This window comes from Mirounga angustirostris, unplaced genomic scaffold, assembly GCF_029215605.1.
Source record: "Mirounga angustirostris isolate CCGP_5_RB_7025 unplaced genomic scaffold, mMirAng1.0.hap1 SCAF_4, whole genome shotgun sequence".
In the NCBI taxonomy this organism is placed as follows: domain Eukaryota; kingdom Metazoa; phylum Chordata; class Mammalia; order Carnivora; family Phocidae; genus Mirounga; species Mirounga angustirostris.
In genome coordinates, this window is record NW_026991712.1 from 144,608,858 (window position 1) to 144,634,804 (window position 25,947).

General features: G+C 44.2%; 1 protein-coding gene across 1 annotated transcript in view; it reads left to right on the forward strand.

Annotated features, from left to right (window-relative positions):
- DAB1 (DAB adaptor protein 1) overlaps positions 1 to 25,947 on the forward strand; it is a 282,080-nt gene that overhangs the window by 128,742 nt on the left and 127,391 nt on the right. Inside the window, exon 3 of the mRNA XM_054512854.2 lies at positions 17,758 to 17,897. Within this exon, the coding sequence (XP_054368829.1) occupies positions 17,758 to 17,897 (140 nt within the window). The remainder of the gene's footprint in view (positions 1 to 17,757; positions 17,898 to 25,947) is intronic.

Here is a 25,947-nt window from a genome sequence, read left to right on the forward strand (position 1 = left end):
ACGCTGAGAGGTGGAAACAAACATAGCTGAGGGGATCTTGGATGAATTACATCTCCTTATTGGCTCTCTGGACTCTGGGCAGGTTTCTTTACTTCATCTGCACAAAGTGAGGTCATAATACCACGTAGGGCTGGTATAGGGCTAAATAAAAAGTAATGTATATGGGGCGCCTGGGTGGCTCAGTCGGTTAAGCGTCTGCCTTCGGCTCAGGTCATGATCTCAGGGTCCTGGGATCGAGTCCCGCATCGGGGTCCCTGCTCAGTGGGGAGCCTGCTTCTCCCTCTCCCACTCCCCCTGCTTGTGTTCCCTCTCTAGCTGTGTCTCTCTCTGTCAAATGAATAAATAAAATCTTAAAAAAAAAAAGTAATGTATATGAAAATGTCTGTCACAGTACCGAGAACATAGTAGATGTTTAATAAATAGTAGCCTTAGCCCCTGGCACCATGTCAGTCACATAAAAGATGCTGATAAAATGTTGACTAAATTAAAGTAAAAGATTTAATTTTTTAATTAATTTATTATTTGATAAAAGGAGCACAGTAGGCAGAGCGGCAGTCAGAGGGAGAGGGGGAGGGAGAAGTAGGTTCCCTGTGAGCAGGGACCCTGATGCGGGGGCTCCATGCCAGGACCTTGGGATCATGACCTGAGCCCGAAGGCAGAAGCTTAACGGACTGAGCCACACAGGCGCCCCTAAAGTAAAAGAGATTTAATACTTACTTCTGTTTTCCTTTGACCTGTTATAGCCTAGGATTGCTGACTATCCAAATTTGTTACATAGTCTTCCTGGAAATTTACTACAGTGCTTTCGGAAGCATTAAGATCAAGCTTGCGACTACATTGAGATCTTTGGAGGAGAGGTGCTTTGTTGAAATCAGCAGGGCTGTGCAAGTATTGATGCTTTTGTTATCTGATCAAAAAGACCTGTCTGTGTTTGTTTGTTTGTTTGTTTGTTTTGGGCATAAAAGGGACCAAAAGAAGTTGTTTAGAAAATAATTCACTCTTGGTCAGAGGGAGAACTCTGACCCTCCTCCCTCTCGTGCTCTCTCTCATTCTCTCGCAAATAAAATTTAAAAAAATTAAAAAAAAATAATAATTCACTCTTGTATCTTAAATTTATTGAAAGCTAAGCCATTCAGGGAGATGAACTACAAAAATTAGACTGTTTGAGGTCTGAGATCTTAGTGACAAAAATGGGAGGGAAATCATCTAAATCCAAATTTTTCTCTTTTTGTGGGTTTATTAGCAGATAGGAAGTTAGGGGGTGGGAGAAATTGGGGATAAAGCACCCTGTCAACTGGGTGCAGCCATGAACACCCCTTCTTTTTTTTTTTTTTTTTAAGATTTTATTTATTTGTTTGACAGAGAGAGACACAGCGAGAGAGGGAACACAAGCAGGGGGAGTGGGAGAGGGAGAAGCAGGCCTCCCGCGGAGCAGGGAGCCCGACGCGGGGCTCGATCCCAGGACTCTGGGACCATGACCTGAGCCGAAGGCAGTTGCTCAACAACTGAGCCACCCAGGCACCCCGAACACCCCTTCTTTTAAGCAAGCATTCAGTGACTGTCTCTCTCCGACCCAGCAGTGGGCGAGGAGCCAGATAGACAGAAATTCACATCCATTATTAATGAAAGTCTTCTAGTTACAAGTAACAGAAGTCAACTTGAATGGGCTTAAATATGACAGAGGGACATATCAATAAGAACTCAGAGGTGTCTCACGGAATTTAAGGAAGAGCATGTATGAGCTGAGCCTCTGGAAGGATGACCCAAGGATTTGGACCCACTAAGGACTCCAACAATACTTTGTCTCTGTGGTCTGTTCTTCCAGAACATCTTTTCCCTTTGCCTTTTTTCCATAAGATTGCCTTTCTTTTACTCAAGCAGGAAAAGATGGTGCCCCAGCAATTCTACAGTCTTGTGTTATGATTCTGGTCACACAGACAAAGTGACTCCTCTCTCTGCTTCAATTCTCAATTCCTGAGGATGGGGCTCTAACCGTCACAACTTGGACCCAGTGTCACCATCTGGTTTAATCAAGAGAGGCCTGAGGGTGGGGTCATATTGTATAAATGTGGCCACTGTGAGGATGGGCTGTGTGGGAGAAGGCAGTCAGCTGAGGCTCAATCACTGACACTGGGCACACATTTCGGAAGGTGTCTGCTCTGGATGAATGAGACAACTCTCACTCAGTCGGTGAGATAGAAGCAATATAGAATCAATAAAAAAGCAAAAACAAGGGGCGCCTGGGTGGCTCAGTTGGTTAAGCGACTTAACCAGCTCAGGTCATGATTCCGGAGTCCTGGGATTGAGTCCCGCATCGGTCTCCCGGCTCAGCAGGGAGCCTGCTTCTCCCTTTGACCCTCTCCCGTCTCATGCTGTTTCTCACTCTCTCTCTCTCAAACAAATAAATAAAACCTTAAAAAAAAAAAAAAAAAAAAAGCAAAAACAAACACCAAAAAAAGTGCCCGTTTCCTATGATAAAAATCATGCTGAGAAGAAGCCAGGGCTTTTCAGCAGTGACATAGTTCAATCTGAACTCTGGTGCTCAATGGAAACCGGAGGAAAAGGAGCTCGTGTTTATGGAGCAGCTGTTTGTTGGCACTTCCTTATTTCATTCACAAACTTCAAGATAGGTCTTGGCTATTTCGTATTGTAAATAAGGAGTTGCCCGTGACTCAGCGAGGACAGGTGCCCTGGTGGCAGGCGGGCGTTCCAAGGTTGCGTCTCTCTGTTCCTGAATCCCACACCCCCTGCACACAGCTGGGATGTGAAAGTCACCAGGTTCCACCGGCTCTGTGGCCATCACAGATTAGGACGACATTGTATCAGGAAGTGACTCTGCCTTCCACTCAGGTCCTGAAGCCAAAACTCCCCCGTTGTTACTTGCTTCCTCCCTTTTCCTGCCTCCCGCATGGACAGTCTGTGGGGAAACCCTATCTGCCATTCCTCCAAGGTCTGTTTTGATTCCGCCCCCCTCCTCCATATCTGCTGCCATCCTTCTCATCCCGTCTTGCAGCCGGACTACACAATGACTCTGGCTTCGACTTTGTCCCCTTTGGCCACAGAGCCATCAGAGAAGTTTTTACAACTTGTGAGTCATATGCCTGCCTGATGGCCCCCAATGGCTCCCACTTGCACTTGGAGCCAGATCCCCTACTCCTTGCCCTGTTTCCTAAAGCAGCATGGGAAGGAGCCCCGGCTCCCTCTTTGCAGCCCCGTCCCACCTCCTCCTCCCCCTCGATTTCTCCAATCAGATCACACTGGCTTCTCTCTGTTTTGTAAACAGGCCAGACACATTCCCTCCTGGCTCCGCTGCCCTTTTCTCATTGTTCACATCTCCTTTCAAATGTCATTTCTATAGAAGTGCCTTCGTGGGCCAGCCAGCCTATCTCGAAGAATCCTCCGACCCCCCCGCCCCAACCCTGTCTCCGTCACTCTTCATTTCATCAGACTGTTTTTATCATCTCCATAACACTTTTCCCTATCTGGAATGATCTTGTTCATTATTTATTTACTGGCTTATTATCTTCCTTCCCCTTTTAGATCAGAAGCTCTAGGAGAGCAGGGGCTTGCTTTTTTCCCTGTTGTTCACGACTGTACCCTGGCCCCTGGGGCCAGTGCTACATAGGAGGCATTCGACACATGTTTGTGGTGTGGACGAATATTCAGTGGACTCTGTTAAGAGACCCAGAGGTGTCAGGGCTGGGCCCATGCCCTTGCATTCATTACTAGCGATGTCGGGGGCACTTAGTCACTGTCTCTTCCGGCACATTCCACTTAAAACCTCCATCACTGAGATTTATCTCTGAGTTTAATCAAATGTAATTTATATTGCAGCCTTCTCAGTAAATAATTGATTTGCCCTCTCTGTTGTCTTCATCACAAATACTTCTTTGTACTCTAAAGAAATGATTTAATCAGTCGTTAGTATACACAGCCCTCTTGTTTAGAAGGCAGATGGAAGATAAAGCATGAGCCTTGCTCACACCAGAATATACCAGGACCAAAATAATCTCCCTTAAAAAATAGTCTGAAAACAAGTTGGCAGCAGAGACACCCAATTAAATCCTCTTGTTTTTTTCTAATGGAGATGACCCCATGGAAGTTGTAGCTGCCGCAGAAGGAAGTTCTTGGCCAATTGCAGGCTGCATGTGAAAATAGAAACCCTTGTCCATCTGTGATTTAATTAACCTCTGTCTGGGTCCAAGAGCAGGCTTTCACATTCCGAGTGTTCACGCACATTGGGTGAGAACTCCAAACCAGGGGTTCGGCTGCTGTGGGCTGCGCTGTCACCTCAGCTCGCTGAATAAATTCCATTCTCCTGCTTCTCTCTCCTTTGCTCAGTCGCCTGGCTTCCCGTGGGCAACATGGCCTGAGCTTACAAGGATTCTCTTGTAATCCAAATCACACAAACAACCTTCCTTTGCCCTCCGGTGTTTCTCCCAAAGAAAGACATCGGGAGGGGTAAAATGTGCATTTGTTTTCACACATGTGTCTATTTTGAGCCCACACTTTTCTGGAGTGGAAGAAGGGGAGGGGAAAATAATGAAGCATCTACTCTGATACTCCAGGGAGGCATCCTCGCAGGGAAAATCCATCTCTCCACTGTCTTTAGGAGGAATTCTCAATATTGTATTTGTTTGCACTGTTTTTAACTGGAAACATCGTAACTGTCTGATGATAGGGGGGTTGGTTAGATGAATTAGGATACATCTATATGATGGGATATTATGCAGCCACTAAGAATCATGTTACAAAAAATATCAATATGGAAGAAAATGCATAATGCACTGCCAAATGGAAGAAGCAAGCTACAGATTTATAGCATGAAAACATTTTTGAGAAGTGTGTATTTGTGTGTGTGTATACACTTAGGAAAAAGTTTGGGAGAGCATATACTCCAGTGAAACCATTGATACCCCCGGAAGGTATTATGGGTGACTTTCCCCCCTTTTTTCCTCTCTTGAATTTTCCAAATTGTAAGGTTTGAGCATGTTTCACTTTGTAACTAGAAAGAAAAAAAAAAGCAGTTGTTTTAAAGAATGGAAGTAGAAAAGGTTTAAAAATATATCTGTTATTTTTCATTGAAAAACAAAATTGTCTTCACTTGTCATCAGCTTCCAGGGTTTTATAAATGCCTAGTGTCTGTTGTGGTGTGCATTTGCCACACAGGGGTGGTGGGAGTGGAGGGGCGCAAATCGTGAATTTCGGGAAAGCAAACCCCACAGTACCTCCCCGATCCGGTGCTAGTGAGGATGCCCCTGGGGGGTGGCTGGTCACTCCACTCACTCCTGCAGACTCACCTGCCCGGGATGGCTGGTGAACACTCAATATTTTTGCCAGGGGCCTTTGCCGTGCATTTGGTGAGAGGGTGTTAGTCCTGGATGTACCTTCTCAATCAGGCTTCGTCTCATGGAACGTCAGCATCAGTTTACATTATGTGAGCTTTGGGTGCTGCCCCCGAGCCCTCCTCCTGTCACCCTTGGGTTATTGTGGGCTGGCACTTGCTGGCTTACCTCTCCACATCATGACCCCCTGTCTTTCAGAACACTCTCCCTCAAATGCATTGATTTTGTGCGGGGCTTTGACCAGGTTCCCAGGAAAACAATGGCAGACGCAGAGATCGGCTCTGGGGAGCTTACTGGGGAATGCCCCAGAATCAGCCCCGATGGGGACAGTCAGGTGGCAGGACTGGGCAGAGCCAGGAGCTGGGCTGTGATGCAGCTGCGGCCCAGACCTCAGCTGACCCCACTGTTCCGCAGGGAGCTCTGCTCTGCCCTTCAGCACTGTCACAAATCTGCAAATGGAGGCCAGGGACTTGGACTTTTATACCCACACATATAATCACCCCCATTGATTGGATCTTAGCTACAGGGACCATGGGGAGCGAGGTGAGAGTTACTCCATTTTCCTGGGTCTCTCTCATGTATACAGGAGGGGTATGTGTTACTAAACTTGTGTTTTTCTCCTGTTACTCTTTTATTACAGGAGGATCTCAGCCAAGAACCTGCAAGGATAGAGAAAATTATGATTTTTTTCCCCTCCCCCAACACCCTAATTGAAGGAAAACATCATTTCTGATACCATCAAATAACAAAAATCAAAACTTTGGGTCATTTAAGTGCTCAAAGAAATACTAAAATCTGTACTTAAATGCTTCTGAAGAACTTTTAGCCTTTTAAAAGTTATATGGCACTTTAATACAGAACTGCAGAAGTACAGAACAAAACATCCAGGTGTGAGGTGAGGGCAATATGACTCCGTTTGGTGGAAGGCAGTTCTCTGAGAGCAACTCACCCCAGAGCCTTCCTAAGCCAGCACATCACCAGGGGGGGATGAGCCTTCAGACCCGCAACTGGTCTAGGAGACACACCTCATGTAGCCTGCAGTCCACAGGAAAGGGATGAAAATATTGTCAACATGGGATACTGGCCAGGAGCTGCCCAGCTGTGCTGGATGCTTCAAATATATGATTGCATTTACAGTAATCCTACAAGGGGAGTGTTGCTGTCCTCCTTTGCAGAGTTGAAGTGACTTGCTCTAGACTGAGTCTTCTGAATGTCAAAGCCAGCTGAGAACCCCCATCTGGAAGCTGTTCTTCCCCCTTCCTTACTCTGCCCTGCCCCCACCCCTTTGGTATTTTTTTTTTTTTAAAGATTTTATTCATTTATTTGAGAGAGAGAATGAGACAGAGAGAGAGAGAGCATGAGATGGGGGAGGATCAGAGGGAGAAGCAGACTCCCTGCCGAGCAGGGAGCCTGATGCGGGACTCGATCCCGGGACTCCAGGATCATGACCTGAGCCGAAGGCAGTCGCTTAACCAGCTGAGCCACCCAGGCGCCCCACCCCTTTGGTATTTTATCTGCATCCCTCTGCCTTCCTCCATGCAGCACTGTTCCCCTAATAGGACACTTTGGGTTGCAAATGGCAGAAACAAAGATAAATGCTGGGGCTCTAGCTTCAGACCAGTCCTCCCCTGCCCTCTGTGCTCCTGCTTCTTACCCAGCCCAAGTCTTCACAGTCGCTTCCTTAAAACATCTTCTGATTAACTCCACGTGCTGTTTGGCACTCTGGCTCCGCCTTGTCCTAGCTCTGTCCTCTCGGGCCAGGCTTTACCCTCTTGGAGCCTCGATGTTCTCATCTGTAAGAAGGGGCTACTAATGCATACCATGCTCAGTCGTTGTAAAGGAATGAAGGCGTGATCAAGAAGGACGTACATATCCTTTAAAGCCTTGTCCATGCTTTGGTCTGACCCTCGTGGCAACACACACTAGTTTAGTTTGTCTCTTGACCACCAGGAAAAAGACACAAGCCCCACCGTCAGACATCCAAGAAGCCAATAGTGTGTGCTGTCCTCAGAGAGACAGGGCAGGGCAATGCCTTTCAGAGAACAGGCTCTCAGTAAGCAGGCATGGACAAATACAGCTGCAGATGAGAAGCTAGACTGAATGGTCCTGGACAGGCCCAAGTTAGGAGGATACCCCAAGCTCCTCGGTCTCCATGGAAGGGGCTTCAGAAGGTCTCAGCCACAAAGAATTACAGATAACTTTACAATCTTAAAATCGGGATGTTTCTGTTTTTCCCAGCAGGGGGAAAAAAACAGAAAAAGAAACAGAAATAAGTACTAGTGGACCTTAAATAAAAAGGAAATGAAAGAAGGACCAACTATCCGAGCGTAAGGATTGGGTCACTTGTATGGAGGTCCCTGCTTTACACTTCATTTGTTCCTAATCTGACTCAGCCTCAGAATCCTAGGCCAGTCTTTGAAAATGCAGATTCCCAGTACTCGAACTAGAATCTTTGGAATCTTAGTATTGGCTTTACCTGGGAAGATGCCAATGGATTCCAGATGCTCTTTATAGAGAGCTCTTTTCAGAAATACCAGTGAAGAACATCTTTTTAAGAGAATGTGTGCATGAATAATAGGTTGAATGTTATTTTGGCTCTTTAATTAGTTTACCTTTTAGCAATAATGACAGCAACCATGTTCATAAAAGCACATTTTAACAGCCCCCTAAGTGTGTTGTTCCTTTCATTCTGCTCGCTACCCAGCTAGTTAATTACACAAAATCAGCATTCTCTCCTACGCAGCCAGTATACATAATTATTTGTCCATTGCAAATCAACACCTGGATAATTGCAAGATAGAATTCTGAATAAAATAAGTTATCTCTGCTGCTGGGCTCTGAAATTCCCCCCACAATCTGTTCTTAAATCAGACAACATAACAGAAAATAGAGCTCTTTCGGCAATGGACAGAATCATGTTGGACAGGCTGGGGGAGGAAAAAAAACCTCTTTGAAATTTTCTTATCATCAAGATGGATGGCCTGGTAATTCAGATAGATATGCAGAAGGAAGGAGGATGTCTCAGTTTAGGTATTATGTTAATAATTCATAAGGTGATCTCCCGATTGCCTTCAGGAAGGAACATCCTATTCCTAATTGCACCCTTATTCCCAGGCAACCAAAAATATTTCCCAAACAGCTGGGACCATCACTCCTACTGCAATAGGCTTTGCTCTGGTTCGCTTTGGGCCACTGGTGCTTAATGTGAAATATATTATTTGGGGAGGAGGAAGGTAATAAATATTACTGAATGACTATGATGTGCCAGGGAGTGTGCTAAGAGTGAAATGTGTGTTGTTTTATATAATCCTTCTGACTGTCCTAGAGAGCAGTGCAAATAACTGCAGTGTTTTACAGATGGAGAAGCTAACATTCAGAAAAGTTAAATAACCTTTCCAGTATGACGCATATGAAGTTGCAGAGCTACTGAAAGGCCACTGGACTCCAAAGAGTTAGGCACCGTGCCCCTCACTGGCTGTGTGGCCTTGTGTCAATGACCTGACTTCCCTATGCCCCAGCCCCCCTCTCCAAGGTATGGTGATTCTTCAGTAAGACAGTTTATGAAAATGGGACAGGCTCATCCTCAGGGATCAACCAGCTTTTTACCCTTCCTTACAAATCCTGGCCCCCTTATTATGGACTGAGTATTACTGCCTCACCCCCAGCCACCCAAGAAAACTCATACCTTGAAGCCCTAACCCCCAATGTGATGGTATTGGAGGTGGGGCCTCTGGGAGGTAATTAGGTTTAGATTATGTCATGAGGGTCCACCCCTGATGGGATTAGTGCCCTTGTAAGAAGAGGAAGAGAGATAGCACACTCACTCTGTCTACCATGGGAAGACACAGTAATCTGCAAGCCAGGAAGAAAGCTCTTTCCCAGAACTCAATCAGCCAGCACCTTGGTCTTGGGCTTTCAGCCCCAGCCTGTTGTTCAAGCCACCCACTCTATAGGATTTTTGTTACAGCAGCCCGAACTGACTGAGACACTTCCTTAGATGTTTAAGTATCTCTCTAAACCTAGAAGTGAACCCTCAGCTCAGTGTAAGGAATTTGTTGAAGTTGACCTCCGCTAGACAGGGAAATGCTCTTAACTATCGGAAGTTAAAAGAACTCACAGCCAGGCTGACCACATTAGAAGAAAACACAGCAAAACACTTACCTTGGCTCTTGTGTGGGTTCCTGTGGCTGGGCTCATTACAATCTGTGATGAGTTGGGGGGATAAAGAGAAAATAATCTTGGGTGTGAAGTATCTTTCATGTGGCCATTAGCAGTCTTTAGTGAACGGCCCGAAATGGGAGGCATGTGTTACTCTAGTGGATTCTGTGGGCTCTCTGCTCAGTGTCATAAAATATGCTAATTGCCTGCTTCCTCTGGACCCTGACTTCTGACGGAGCGCTGTTAGTTGAAGCTTCTGCAAGGTCACTCCCCATGTGGGACGTCCACATTGGCAGCACCTTCTGCTCCAAGACAGGGTCTCAGTGTTCTTCCTGACAGCAGCTTTGAGGACCGTTCAAAACGGGGAATTTACTCAGTGCCCTGGGGACTGCTGTGATTTAAATTCTGAGGAGCAGCATTTCCTGGGTTATAAGGGGAGCAGGTCTATGATGAGGTTGAGAAACTCTCTTCCTTAATGGCTCAACGCAAAGGCAACCTTAAAATAACCATGAGTGTGACATTTACTTTATCCCATTTGGGATTTTATTCCTTGGAGACTAAGTGAATCACACTCACAGAATGGATTTGAAATAGGGTCTGTATGGAAGGGGTGTTTAGTGACCCTTTACACTTCCCTGTAGTGATTCTGACTCCAAGAGTCCACTTGCCTCTTTTAAGGAAAGAAAGAAATTCATTCATTTATTCAGTTATTCAGTAGAGCTGGGCACTGCGGTTCCACTCTGTGCCAGGCACCATGCTAGGTTCAGAAACCAGAGATGAATCACTCCCAGCCCCTGCCTTGGTGGAGCTCAAGCGCAGAGAAGGAGGCATGAAGACAAAGTCAATGAGGTGCCATGGATACTGTGACAGATGCTGTGAGAGAATATTGTGTTAGGAAGATGCTGCGCTCTGGTATCTTGGTCAACAATTCCATCAGAGCTCCCTATATTCTGGCACTTACAGACTGAGCATAAGGCTGGATTTAAACAGATTTCTACAGATGAGATTAAGTCATTGCGAGAATGCAAGGGGATTCTCAGGAAAGTGCTATGGAGGCATCTCAGAGGGGACCTCCCAGATAGACCCCTGGGATCCGAGGAGCCCTGGGCACATGGTCCTGTGCTGAGGCCTCAGGTGTGGGCGGTGGTGGAGAGAGATAGGGCAGGGCAATGCCTTTCAGGCTCAGACAATAGCAGGTGCAAAGGTGCAGAGCTCAGCCTGCGTTGCACATAGTAGGGCTTGTTGGAGGATCTGGGTAAAGGCCAGAAGGTGAGAGATAAGGGGGAAAGGGGCCCAATGTGAGGCTGATGGGTTCAAGAGAGGCCTTTGGAGTATATAAAGAGGTTAATTTTAGTTGGTGGGGAATGGGGATAGGGAAGGAGGGGCTCTCTCCTCCCCCCACCCCCCCAAAAAGCCCTCATAACAGAAGGTGTACTTAACCTGAAGGTACACTTGAAACATTTATCAAAGAGACAAGGCAAGTCAGAGAGGAGGAAACAGCAGGGGCCAAGGGCACGGAGAAGCCTGGCCCGGAGGACTGGAGTTGAAGCCAAAATGAGATAGGAGAGGGAGGCTGCCTGTTGCAGGCGGAGTGAAGTCAATGGCATTTCAAGGACAGTAGAGTGGTGATGAGGTGGCACTGGGGCTGCGGCTCTTTGGAGGCAGTGTGGGGCACGGATTAGGGGTGACAGTGGAGGTACTTCTGTGGTGACTTCTGGATGCCTCCAGATGCTTAGAGTGATGTATGTGCACCCCACCGACCCTCAGCGGCCGTAAAAGACAGCAGCCGCTAGGATGACCAGCAGTCCATTGTTAAATTAGAAACGGACCATTCTTGGAAACCCAAATGCCTTACTGTGATTGTAGGTTTGCCGTGACTCCCTGAGGATCTTTCAGGTTGTTATTTCTCAGGGAAATCCGCAGGGAAGCATTATGAGATGCAGACCCCCGCAGGGTATGCAAGATAATCTGCTGGGGATGTGGGAAATTATTAGACATCTCTTTATGTTTGGTTCTAAACTAAAACATTTTAAGACTGAATGAGCTTTAATAATATTAATGCACAGATTGTAGGTAGTACATGTATGTAAGTTATACACAAATATACCTATTTTCGATGTACAGGCTCAACAGTATTTTACTGATAGAGACATGGGATTAAAAATAAAAACCCAAACCCTGGAAATCCTGGTTCTGTGGACTTGGGCAGACCTTTGTTTCAATCCTGGCTCTGGCACTAACCTAGATGTATCAGGTTAGGCGATGTGACCGCTCGGAATTTCTGTTTCTAGAAGGGGACCCAGTAGATTGAGTTGACCCAGATACAGGCCATCCTCAAAGATGACTGGGTCCCCCCCACTAGACTCAGAGTCTCAACGGATGGTATTTAGGAATCTGTGATTTGGGGTTTGGGGCTTGGGGTTTTGTTTTTTACAGGTGATTGATTCTCCATTATATTAGAAAGAAGAAAAGTCTGCAGTAGCCCACTGGCTTGTCGCCTGGCATGTAACTCCCCGAGTGCAGGGCTGTTTATGTTTTGTTCACTGCTGTATCTCTAGCACCTTAGATCACATAGTGGGTACACAATATATGTTGACTCCATGAATGAAGGAATGCATGGTCAATCCATCATCCCCAGATGTTGTCTCAGTGTTATTTAAACCTTATCCTCACAACAGAAAGGATCATGAAGAGCTCCTGGGGCCTACAGAACAGAGCCCAAAAGCTCCAGGGCCCTAGGAATAGGCCCCCGCAGCCTTGGCGAGCATCACGTGAGGCCTGTGCTCTAACACGGTGCTTCCCAAGCATGTCTGCTGACCCAGGCTCACCCCAGACCAATCTACCCAGAATCTGTGGGGTACTATTTTTAAAAGCTCCCAAGGTGATTCTAAAACGTAGCTAGGGCTGAGAAATACTCAAGACTAGACTAACCCAATGACTCACCTTTTCTCTGAACATCATCATACTTTTGGCTCTTCTGGAAGTTTCTCCCTTTCCTGCCTGATGAACACTGATTCCTCACCAAGCCTCCTTCAAATGTCATTTCACCCCTGTAGCTGTTCCTAATCTTCTCCCCACCAAACAAGTAATTTCTCCTCCCCTCAGCTCTCTATGACCTTCACAGCCCTGGTCATATTTTATAAAGCTCTGTGTGTCCCCTCCTGAAATGTGGCTTCCTCCAGAAAGGAGAGGGGACTCTTTCCACACACCTAGGTACCACAGAAAGAGCACACTGCCTAGCACAAAGAGCACCCTGGGGCAGGGCAGTACATAAATGGTGACGATATAACTCGGGTGACCACACCACCGATTATCCAAACTGGGATAATTTTGAGAGCAGTAGGATGGTAGTATAGTAGTAGTAGTGTTAGGACAGAAGGTGTAAACAGGGATTGTCCCAGGCAAGCTAGAAGTACGATCACCCAGATGACAGTGGTCAACTTTGGTTGAGCCCCGACTGCCAGTCACTGTCTTATGTTGCTATCTGTGGGTCACGTCTTTGACCTACACAAGGACCCAGTGTGGGAGCAATGGTTATTAGCTACTCTTCACAGAAGAAAGACACTGTGGCAGACATGGAAGGGAACTTACCCAACACAACACAATGAGGGGAGTGGGTGGGAGAGCTGGGACCAGAATGCCGGTCCTGGGAATCCAGGGCTCTTGTTTGGGGCCATTACACCCTGTTGCCTCCCAGGGGAAGATCTCAGGTCTTGGCATGGGACAAGATGAGATTCTGTTCCCAGCTCAGCTTGCAGTAATTTTAGTGACTTCTCTGGCTTTGGTTTCTTCATTCATAGAATGATGACAATGCCTATTTCCAGTAACCCTGGAGGAGTAAGGGGAATAAGGTCTGAAAAGATCAGGCACAGTGTGTGTGTTTATAAGGTACTTGTCTTAGGAGTAAGATAGCTGCCAGTTTACTGTAGGCTCCATGAGACATCTTCTCAAATAGCTACAATACAAAGTAAAAAGTGGCAAGTACCATAACAGAGTATGGAGTAAGGTCAACCAATGCCAAAGAGCCTACTGGTTAAAAGCATGAAATTTTTCATAACACCTGGGTTCAATCTCAGGCTGTCAGATTTGACTATGTCAGATTTTCTTTTTATTATTTTTCTAAGATTTTATTATCTTTTAAGTAATCTCTACACCCAGTGTGGGGCTCGAACTCACAACCCCGAGATCAATGTTGTATGCTCTTCCGACTGAGCCAGCCAGGTGCCCCGACTATGTCAGATTTGAATAGAGTTTCTCCAGAGAAGATATGCAAAAGGACAATGAGCACAAGAAAAGATGCTCACCGTCACTAGTCCTGAGGAGCATGCAAAACAAAACTCTGATACCACTAAACACCCGTAAGGATGGCAAAAGCAAAAAAGACAAACAGAAGTATTGGCAAGAATATCTGGTAGAGAAACAGAAACCCTCATACTTTGCAGGTGGGATTATAAACTGGTACAGCCACTTTGGAAAAACACTTTGATAGTTTCTCAAAAATTTAAAGATAGAGTTACCATATAACCCAGTATTATACCCAGGAGAGAAGTGGTACTCAGGGAGAAGTGGTATGATACTAAGAATTGAAAAATATGCCCCCTAGGAACTGATTAACACAAATGGCATAGTAGCCCCCAAATAGAAACAACCTGAATGTCCATCAACTGATGTGGTGCTTCGATACAATGGAATATTATTCAGCCAGAAACAAAGGAATATGAAATACTGGCCCATGCTATAACATGCAGTAACCTTGAAAATGCGATGAGAAGTGGAAGAAGCCGGTTACAAAGGACCACACATTGTGTGATACCATGTATATGAAATGCAGTTTGCCTCCAGAATAGGCAAATCCATAGAGACAGCAAATGGACTAGTGGTTGCCTGGGTTGGTTTGGGGGAGATGGGGAGTAACTGCTAATGGGTACAGGGCTTCTTTGGGGGGTGATGAAAATGTTATGCAATTAGCTAGCAATGATGGTGGTACGACTCTGTGAATGTACTAAAACCACTGAATTACATTCCTTACAAGAGGGAATTGAATGGTATGGGAATTATATCTCAATAAAGCTGTTATTTAAAAAATTCTGGCTCTGCTGTTGGTTATCTTCCATAAAATAGGGCAGGTGACAGAGTCTAACTTAAAGAGCAGGTGTGAGGATCACATGAGAGATTGCATGTAGAATCTTGGCACAGCGACTGGTAGAGTGAATGTTCGATAATTGATAGTGACAGTGTTGATGATTTTCCTGAAACATGTGTCCCTTCTTTTGTCCATCCTGAAGCATAGGGTCAGTGGTGCTTTCAGCAAAACAGGCTGGGGATTCATGATGACTTGGGACGCATGAAGACTGACCCTTACCCTAATATCCTTACATCGTCTGGGTCTCTGATCGAATAGCCTTATGGCTCTGATATCTGTTATTTATTTCTTAACTAATATAACTGAGACCTTGCTCAAGATGTGCTCATGAAAAATTACCCTTTTAATGGTGGAGCCTTTAATGAGAAACTGGATTATCTACTGCATAAGTGCCCTTTCATACAAAGTAGCTTGGCCCTGGGTCCTAATCTAAATTGGGCTCCTTCCTTTCCTCTAAATGGCCTAATATTTTCTTATTAATCTCTGCCCTCGTTCACCTGATCTGGCTCTGCCTCCTTATGAAGCGTCCTCCTTGGTAGAGCTCTACGCCTTGACAAATGTTTCTTAAGGCTGTCTTTGTATCTGACTCGTGGATGTTTTCTGGGACATGATGCGGAGGCTGGAAGTTGTTTGTTCCATTTTCAAGCTGTCTCTCCAGTGGAGTTTTAATGCTACCAATGTATTAGGTATCAACAGATTTGGGCCAGGTGAGTTTTGATACAGTATAAAGATGGGGAAGTCAGGTAGAATGAGAAGCAATTAATCCTGGTGGTTAAGAGCACAAACTTGAAAACACAGAACACGTGCAAAACCAGAAACCTGGGCTTTGGCATCAGAGAGATCTGGGTTCAGGTCGCACTTAGTAATTTTGGACAAGTTACTTGGCCTTCAGATGTTCAATTTAGATCCTCATTTATAAAAACCTGAATGACAGTACCTATGTCTAGGGTTATTTCTGGGGCTAAACAAGTTGGTGTATACAATGCGCTTTGAACAGAACCTGATAAATGCTACCTATACGTAAAGCTTGGAGAAGTCCCACACAGTGAAAGGGATTTGATTGGTGACTGAAATAGTGTCATGTGTTGAAGAGGCAGAGATGGTATTTGGGACAGAGTAACATAACCTTCCCAAGAACCAGAGCAAACCATAGGCCACTCCTGCCCAACACTGCATGATAATGCAGAGAGGTGACATGTCGGTCCACAGCTGTGTTGTTGAGCTAGATGTCTGTACAGGGTGTATCATGGCAAGTGTCTTCTTTGTTCTTAGCTTTAGTCTCTGACATCTGCCCTCACAGAATCCTGAGGCTGAATTTTTACATTGATTATAGGTTCTGACTAATCATCCCTGTGTTATTTTTGCTTTGTGGAATATAATTCAAAGGCTTGCATATACCAGGAGTCAGCAAGGGTACAGTGGGGAAAAAGCACTAGCTGGAAATCAGGGGTCTGGCTTTGCAGACATTTCTCCTTTGTGCCCTCCTTGCCTCAGCATCGTATCTTCTACGTGCTTCTTTCACTGGGCTGGTAATAGTGTCGACAGCTACCATTTTCTGAGAACTTAGCATGTGAATCCGTGCTTCGCACGTACTCTCCTCTAGAAGTTACTATTCACGATAAATCTGAATGTAGATATTTTATCCACATTTGACAGATGAGCAAACCGAGGCTCCACAGACAGTTTAGTTGGTTTTCAAGTGAGAAAGGCATGATTTGAAATGAGGATGTCCAACTAAAGCTGCTACCTTCTTACACGACTAACATAGTGCCTTGCACATTTTTATTTTCAGTCACCAGAATCTTGAGCTTGTAGGGGCACAGACTTTGTCTTACACGTCTGTTGCAGTGAGTTACAGCATCTGGCACAAAGGAGACCCTCAGAGAGGGACGATGGAATAAATAAATGAACCGCAAGTTTTTTTCAGTAGAAAAGCATTATACTGCGGTTAACTATTGCCGTTGTTTTTCCTGTTTTCAGCTCAAATAATTCTCAATTCACATTATGGAAAGGCCTTAATTTGCACGTCATATAGATAAAAGGAAGTAGGCTGGGTTCTCTCTCATGCGCTCAGCCCAAAGTTTCTGCCCCATGACGGCAGGCTTGATGGACGAGGTATTGGAAGTTCAAGTTCATGATGTTCCTGGACATGAGTATCAGAAGACTAGGGTGCTCTAGGTCTTAAGAACCACATGTGCAAACTTTATGAAAGTTTGATGATACTAGAAATTTTAATTCCTGTGCATTCATCTTTTTTTCTGACTGGGTGAACTTGGGACAAACTCCTTGAATTCTGTGACCTTCATCCTCATTATCTAGAAAATTGATATGGTTGAGTTTTTACAAAGAGTGGGGATCAAGTCTATAAAACATCTCCCATGAAACACTCAGTTCACAGAAACTTTACTGTCCTTATTTTATGTGGATGTATTTGAACATCTGGTTGACATGTCCTAGCAAAATATTATGTTAATAATTACTGAGAAAGGCTGTTGCAGGATATGGGCCCACCATACCAAGTCGCCTTATACACACACATGAGCTAGCAGAAGAGATATTGTAAAACCATTTTTTTGATAATTGTCTCTGGGTCATTACTTGATACAAAGCAATTACTCTGGAGTCCCACCATAAAACAGCCCATGGAATTGGGTGTAAGAAGATCTTGGACCCTGGCCAAACTCATATTAAATGCTGGAAATGCCAGAGAGGCTCAGTGCTAATACTATTCTAACAAGAATGTCAGACATGAACTCTTAGTAGGTGATTATTATTTGTGGAATACCTGGTGTGTATCAAACTCTGTATTGGGCTCCTTAAACATGTTGTCTGATTCAATTATCTTAATGCCCCACTGGGTTGGTTATTTTTAACTCTTTTCTTTTTCTCTTGCCTGAGAAAACAGAGGCTCAGAGAAAAATAACTTGCCTCTGGATTTAAAAGGATAGAGTCAGAATTTGCATCCAGGAGAACTAGCATTCTTTTCTACTCGGTCCAGTGATTTCTTAGAACATAAATGAAACCAGAGAACAAATCTCGATACTATGGGTATTTAAAGACAGTGGGACCTGAATGCTTACATGCCTGAATCCTGCTTTTCTCTGTTTTTAGGTCAGGATCGCAGTGAAGCCACTTTGATAAAGAGGTTTAAAGGTGAAGGGGTCCGGTACAAGGCCAAGCTGATCGGGATTGATGAGGTTTCTGCGGCTCGGGGAGACAAGTTATGTCAAGATTCCATGATGAAACTCAAGGTGCTTTGCAAACATTTTACTTTCAATATCACAGATTTTATAGGACTGAGGGAAGGGAGTGATTATGATCATTATGATAAAACTCTTTACTTACTCATTTAGTAGTAAATTACTTGGTTCACTGATGAATCACTGCATGTATTCATTGGGAAGAGATTTCAATTGTTATGAAAATGTTTATTGAGCACCTACTATGTGGAGATATTTTGCTGGGGGCCCAGTTTTATAACTTCTGAGCATATCATCTTTTATTCAATGTTATCTTCATTGCACAATGCCTGCAAAAAGAAAAGTAAAATTGTCAAATTTTATAGTCCCTCAGATTTTATGAATCTTTGCCCCTTTGTTATTTTTTAATACATTTTAAATATTTTACCATATGATAAATATGGTAAAAGATGCTATGTTAAGATAAAAGCTAATTTTATTCATTCTTATCATTCCTATTAATGTTTCCAAACACTTTGTAAAAAACAAATATTTTTTAAGTAATATGTAATGAGATTGTGGGATTTGGAGATATCACAGAGAAGTTTTTGATAGTAAATGCTTTAAAGAAGACCTTTTTATTGAAAAATCTAAGGAAGAGATTGGAAAAAATTAATATACACAATAAAATTATGTTATTAAATGGCCTTTAAAACATGAAAAACAGCATTGTTTGCTCCCACATTCTGGTCTTCATATAGTCTATGTTTCCTTCTTTTAAAAAGCAATTTAAAACATTGAAAAAACAAATGAGTTAGCAGGAAGTCTATAAAATACCTGAAGCATTTAACACATATAATTTAAGTATCTTCCCAATTATAGAATTCACAAAATGTTCATTGTAAAATATTTTGAAAATACAGAAAAATATAAGGAGAAAAATTAAAGTCATCCATAATCCCACCACACAAAGAAAACCAGTGTCTACATTTTTGTGTGTAACTTAATCTGTCTTTGTATTTGTATGTATATTATATGAATTATAAACATATGTAATACAATTGGAATTACTATTATACAGTCTTATATCCTGGTTTTTTTCCTCATCTAACACAATATTATGAGAATTTTTTTTCATATCTTCCAGTAGTCCCTCAGGACACAAGTTGGTCAGTGCAATTTTTTTAAGTGTAAGAAAGGAGGAAGAAAAGAAAAAAAATACATGTATATATATGCAAGGCTGGCCAAGTTCCTCCAAGTACGAACTGGGACAGTATCTATAAAACACCCTCTAGTTGCCTTTCCTTTCCTATTTGCTTAATAAATCAGAGCTATTATTTTTATTTATACTATACAAATTTTCTCAGCAGTTTAACACGGATATCAGATGCTAAGTCTCCTTGTAGTATGGCTGTAGGAATCATCATTTTAAAAAAATCTTAATTTTCTTTCTTTTAATTTTTTTAAAAGATTTTATTTATTTATTTGAGAGAGAGAGAGCAAGCATGAGCTGGAGGGGAGAGGGACAGAGAATCTGAAGCAGATTCTGTGCTTATCCCAGAGCCCAGCCACAGGGCTTGATCCTGTGACCGTGAGATCATGACCTGAGCCGAAACCAAGAGTCGGCTGCTTCACCAGCTGAGCCACCCAGGCACCCAAAAATCTTAATTTTCTAAACTGTGTACCCGTTATTTTTTTAGCTGTTACATAAGCAAACTTTATTTTAATAGTTATGTATCTATTATAAAGTATACTAGAAAAAGGTGAAATCATGATTTGACAAATTATCACCTTGGGAAAGGTTAATGTTTTCTTTCTTTTCTTTTTTCTTTCTTTCTTTCTTTCTTTCTTTCTTTCTTTCTTTCTTTCTTTCTTTCTTTCTTTCTTTCTTTCCTTTCCCTTTCCCTTTCCCTTTCCCTTTCCCTTTCCCTTTCCCTTTCCCTTTCCCTTTCCCTTTCCCTTTCCCTTTCCCTTTCCCTTTCCCTTTCCCTTTCCCTTTCCCTTTCCTTTCCTTTCCTTTCCTTCTTTCTTTCTTTCCTTTCCTTTCCTTTTTCTTTCTTTCTTTCTTTCTTTCTTTCTTTCTTTCTTTCTTTCTTTCTTTCTTTCTTTCTTTCTTTCTTTCTTTCTTTCTTTCTTTCTTTCTTTCTTTCTTTCTCTTTCTTTCTTTCTTTCTTTCTTTCTTTCTTTTCTTTCTTTCTTTCTTTCTTCTTTCTTTCTTTCTTTCTTTTTCTTTCTTTCTTTCTTTCTTTCTTTCTTTCTTTCTTTCTTTCTTTCTTTCTTTCTTTCTTCCTTTCTTCCTTTCTTCCTTTCTTCCTTTCTTCCTTTCTTCCTTTCTTCCTTTCTTCCTTTCTTCCTTTCTTCCTTTCTTCCTTCCTTCCTTCCTTCCTTCCTTCCTTCCTTCCTTCCTTTCTTTCTTTCTTTCTTTCTTCCTTTCTTTCTTTCTTTCTTTCTTTCTTTCTTTCTTTCTCTCTCTCTCTCTCTCTCTCCCCCTCCCTCCCTCCCTTCCTTCCTTCCTTTCTTTCTTTCTATAATTAAGCAATGTTATGAGATTTTAGGGCAATCCAGTAATGAGCTCTCTTCTTCTGCTAAGCCCAAATCTGATAGGTAAGTAGATAACAAAGTCTGACAGGAGGAATTCTAAATTCCAGCCTTATGACTGATAAATGCTGGAATGAGGGAGGTGACGTGGATACATGGCCACAGTGAGCATCCTTGAAAGAGACAGGCTGTTCCACTTAGTTTGTGGAGTAGATGGGTAACTGCATCCCTTCCTATCCCCACCAGCCCCCGTCTGGCCCCAGAGTAGGACCTGTGATTCATTACTGAGATCAGACCAGAGTGCAGCCTCTCCACGAGTGGGCAGATGACGGAGAGAACCCAAAAGAGACTGAGCCTGGAGTCCTCAGCCTCCCTCCAGACTCCCATCAGATAGAGCCATGTCTTCTTCCCCAAGGAGACCCCTAGTCAGCGATAGGGATGAAGACCAAGATCTTCATTTTGCTGAAGTCCCTCCTTACTGAGTATGAGGCCAGGCAAATGAAGATTTGCTCCTGACAAATATTAATTAAAGGACATCAAGAAAAATCTTCCAACAGCCTGGTTCTCACCCAGAGCCACAAGTAAGTCTGCTAAGGAGCTGATGCTTCTTCTCCCAGCATCCTGGTAGATAGCCATTCACCAGGCACGTGTCCCAGAGCACCTTGTCGGCCAGCTGCCTTCATGGAAGCGCTGAGGTCTAAGTGGCTTAGAGCAGGAGTCTGCCTCTGCACCCCAAAGGTTCTCTGTCCGCATTCACGTTGACTCAGGCTAGCTGGACCAGGCCTGGTGATGACTGCTGACCTTGTGCGTGTGCCCCATCTGTCATCCCTCAGAACGTGAGGTCCCCAAAGCCCCGAGAATTTGTCCTGCTGTAACACACTCCTGTCAGATGCACTGAGCTCATTGAGGGGTTCTTGGTTCCCAGACAATTGTGTTTCATTATTTGCAAGTTGCTGAGAAGAATGTTGACATTTCAGCTCCCAGTGGTTTTTCTTTAGGAAACAGAAACATAAATGATCGATTCTCCATTTGGCCACCTGCCCAGGAAAGAAAGAGGCAGAGAAGTAACAAAATGCCTGTTAGCCTTGCAAAAGGGCCCACTTGTTCACATTAGGCCATATGAGAAATAAAAAGGAAATCTCCTTTCCTTTGCGAGGCTCTTTGAGGCTGGTACCTTTTCCTGTTTGAGAGAGTTTTCATTTGGGTTATAGAGATTTGAGAGGAGATTTCATATTCCGAGTATGAGCAGGCTGTCACCTGTCCTCCAGCAAAACACCATTATCATCATGTTTTAATTTAGAGTCAACATAAGCATTTTCCCATATATCACCTCTTTTGATCTTGTGAGATAGATATTAGCCTCTCTGTTTTATAAATAAGAAATCTGAGGTTCATAGAAGTTAAAGGATTTGCCCCAGAACCTTCATTTAACCTGTTGTAAGCCCAGAATTTTAAACCTCGATCTCTGGATGCCCAGTGTTTGATAAGACTCAGTTTAGTGCTCACTTATATTCTTTTTTGAATCTGCATTTAATTTATCTTGGTTCCCCAATGAGATTTTAAGCCCTTACTGGTAAGTTACTACCCAGTACCCGCACATCATTGACTTACAAAGTAGTCAACTTTTAGAGACATTGGGCAAAATGTGGTGGTTGAAACTCTGAGAGGGGATGAGATCTCCCAGAGACAATGCCTGGAGGGCTAATTACAGAGCTCTAAATATGTCAGCTGGGGTCCTCTAAGAAGCAGAGCCCACCCTGGCTAGGTCAGATGAGGACACTTTAATGAAAGAGCCACTTAGAAAGGGTAGGTAAGGTTAAGTAAGGGAGCAAGGGATTATGAAGCTCCCAGGAACCTACAACAGTAGAAAGCAGCAACCACCCTGGGAGGAAATATATTTACTGAAGCCCATGGAGAGCAGGATTGAGGAGGAGGTTCCCTCCCTCACCAAGCAAAAATATAGGCCCTGCCAGAGATGTAGCACAAAGAAGGAAAGAATGCGGATGGAATACCCTGACTTCTCTCTCCATCCACCCTCTGATCTCCTGCCTGTCTTGCCCAGAGAACCAGGGAATGCACTCCACAGGAACCAGGCTCTAGGCACAAAGCAGAATAGAGGAGAATATTTAAATTCTTTTTTTTTTTTAACTGGGAAAAGTGAAATTTGGGGTGAGTTTTTTCCAAAGCTTATATAGCTAATAAGTGAGATGGCTGAGATTGGAGACCAGCTTATTTTTTTTAAATCATGGAACATTCTGGAATAGCATTGTAGGTTTTCAGCCATTCATGTCTGAGGCCTTTTGTGTTTTCCTACCTGCTTTACAGGATCCACCGAGATCACAGCCATTCCATTACGTGCATGCACCATGCTGGGTGGGGTTTCTCAGAGCCCTTTCCTGTGCTTCCCCTTATCTCATCCTCAAGGGACCCCTGAGCTGGACAGGGCAGCCAGTTAATCCTGTCTGACCCTTTGTGTATCACTTCCTTCATGGAGATACCATCTATGTGTGACTCCCTGAGGGATGCCTGTGTCCGTCATTTCCCACGTGCCTGGCACATGGTATTGCTTCATGGTATGAATGTTAGTACGAGTAATAATGATAACTGTCATTCACCAAGCTCTCCCGACATGCAACACACTGTGCTAAGTGCCGTATGTGCGTGACTGTTTTCAATATCTGGTAAGAAATGTGATTATTTTCATTAAAGTTCCCCTTCACTGTGGAGTCTGGGAGCTCATGGTTGCACCTGGCTGTTTGCAGAACAATTTGGACATATCTGTAGGGATATCGTATAGTCTTTTTTTGTTTTCCCAAAAAAAAAAAAGGTCTTAAGGAAGGTTGTAATAGAAGGAAGCCCAACGTGGAAATCTGAAAGATCGCGGTTTCAATTTTCTCTCTGTCTTATTAGTTCCTTGAGTTTCAGGAGGTCACTTCAGCCCCCGGCCTTATGTTTCCTTACATGTAAATTAAGGGAGATGATTTTCACTTTCTAGGACTATGGTCTGGGCTAAATTATATGATAGGGAAGAGAACCTGTAGCACGTAAGAGTAGGTCCCCAAGAAAATGCTTGACTGTACTTTCCAGATTTTCAACAGTGACTTGGTGAGGTGGCTAATGTGAGGCACTGAGCCCCAAAGGGCACCTACCTCCACATCTTCTGACCCCCCCAGTCCGAGCTGTCTCCTGGACCTCTGCTGGCTCTCCGTCCCAGCAGTGAATAATCTTGTGGGGATATGAGACCGTGAGGCATGCTGTCTGCTGGCAAACTTGCTTGGCCTTAGCGCAATTTTTCAGAGCTTGACTCAGGGTCCTGTCTCACAGGAGAAACATGCTTGATCAAATTGGAGTTTTATTTCCCCAAAGATAGCCCTGCACGGAGAGTCCCTCCCTCTTTCATTTGTCATGGAAAGCCACCACCAGCAGCCCCAAGCAGAAACACGCCTGGAACACGTGTGTGTGCTTTCCATCTTCTTTTGTGTATGACTGCATTCTGCTATTAGAGGGGGCAGTAATTCAGAGAGCCAAGGACTGGGAGGACTGTTTTGGGGATGGAGACGTTGAAGTCTCTCCTTGATCGAAGGTGCAGCCCTCTCCCCACCAAGACTGTGATGTTCTCTCCTAAGAGGAGTTAAGAAGGAAGGGCTCTCGCCCCTTTGATATGTCTTTCCGTTTACGATGGAGCTACTTCTCATTCTCTTTTTGTGTTATGTCTGGAGATCTGAAGTTGGAGGTTCAACTGCAGAGGTACCAGGCATCAGGTATTTTATTCCAAATCCAGCCAAGAACCCAGCATTCAAAGTGAAGTTTCCCAGGGTTCAAAGTCTGGCGGGCCCACTCCCAGAAGGAGGGAAAGTCACTTCCCCTTTCAAGTGCCTGCTTGACACTGGGCTCCATTCTTGATGCCGGGCACACAGAATGGATAAAACAGAGATCCGGGCACAAATGAGCTTTGGTTCTATTGGGCATAAGGCAGACAGTTGCCAAATGAACAAATAAATAGGTCAGATGGCAGTAAGGACCAGTGAGGAAAAGGGAAGAAAGGAGAAAGAGTGAGGTGCAAAGGGGGCAGGGTTTGGAGACAGTGTCCCCAATAGGATGGCATTAGAAATAAGAATTACCCCCGGGGGGCTGCAAAAACATACTTTGGCCATTCTCCCCATGTTTCTTAGAATCACCCCTCAGTGAATTCACGGGAAAGCAAGCTGCACAGTGGGGACTCTAGAAACCTGCCAATAAGCAGGGCAGTTACAGGGACAGAGGACTTAGCTTTGGGGGGTGAGTCCTTCTCTTTAACTATATAGAGGACAGGCATGCAGGAGGGATCTCTGGTCACTGAGTGACAGCCCTGAGGGGCTGAAAGAGCAACGCTGGGGAGGGTTACCCAGAGAGATTTTGGCTTGCTAGAAAGAAGCCACCATGTAAAGGATTAAGCGCTCCCTGCACCAGGAGTCTGGAGAGCTGAGTTGTAGGCTCAGCTTGCCACCAGTACGCTGGACCACCTCAGCACTGCCCACCCCCACCTCCCAGACCTCATTTTCCTCATCTGTCAGCTGGAAACTTGCAAGATTTTCTCTAGCTCTGACATTCTGTATGTCTACAAGGGTGTAAGTGGCGCTCAAGAATGAATGGGTGACTCAGGAGGGAGTGAATTTCCTGCTAGTAGGTCCCCAAATAGGGACCAGAGCACAGACCTTTAGGGACAGTCATTCATTTACTAGAAGAAGTTAATTTTCATGATATCCCTGTAGCGTTCCAGGCACCGTACTAGGTACTTGACCTAAATTTTCATTTAATTCTCTCCCCCATGCAAGGATAGTGTTTACACTTGAGGAAGTGACAGTGAGAATTAAGTCATTTGCCCGAGATCACAGAGGGCCAGGAGCATAAGCCAGCCGCCCGGATTGCACAGAACATTTCCGGTACCCAAAGTGACGATAACCAAACTGCCTCTAGGGGATGCCTCATCCCTGTGCCTTCTGGACATCCCTGTTCCTAACACCGCTGGTTCTCTGGCACTGAGGTTGTGAACATGCTCTTCTGACAGATGAACAGATGACTTTTATCTCCCAGAAACATGATGTCATGATTATTTTTGACTTTTCTACTCTTAGAAGCCCAGAACTATAACTGCTGATAGTTGGGCTTGATTTTGTACACAGGACAGGCTGATAGCAATGAAGGGGCTGGAAGCTCTAAAACACGTAATGCAGAGATAGGAACACTCCCCAACCCTGAGTATAAATCCCTTGGAATGTCCTCACCCTCTCAGTGGTACCCTCATATGAAGCCCATGCTTACCTGTCACTGGCCACCCCAGAAGCTAGTTTAAAAAGCAAGTGTCTTTGTTCTTAACTTGCATCATATCAACTTTGGGAGAGCTCTGGATAAAACATACATCTCACAAGAATGACAGAGTGCCTTTTTCTTCTAGGGACTGTCCTGGGCACTGAGGATAGAGCAGTGAGCAGGATGACACCCATGCCTTTTGTGATGTTTTACCTTCTAACTGGCTCATATACGTAGCTTTGGTTTATAAAAAGTTTGGAAAAGTGGGGAAACAGAGGCACTGATAAATAAATGG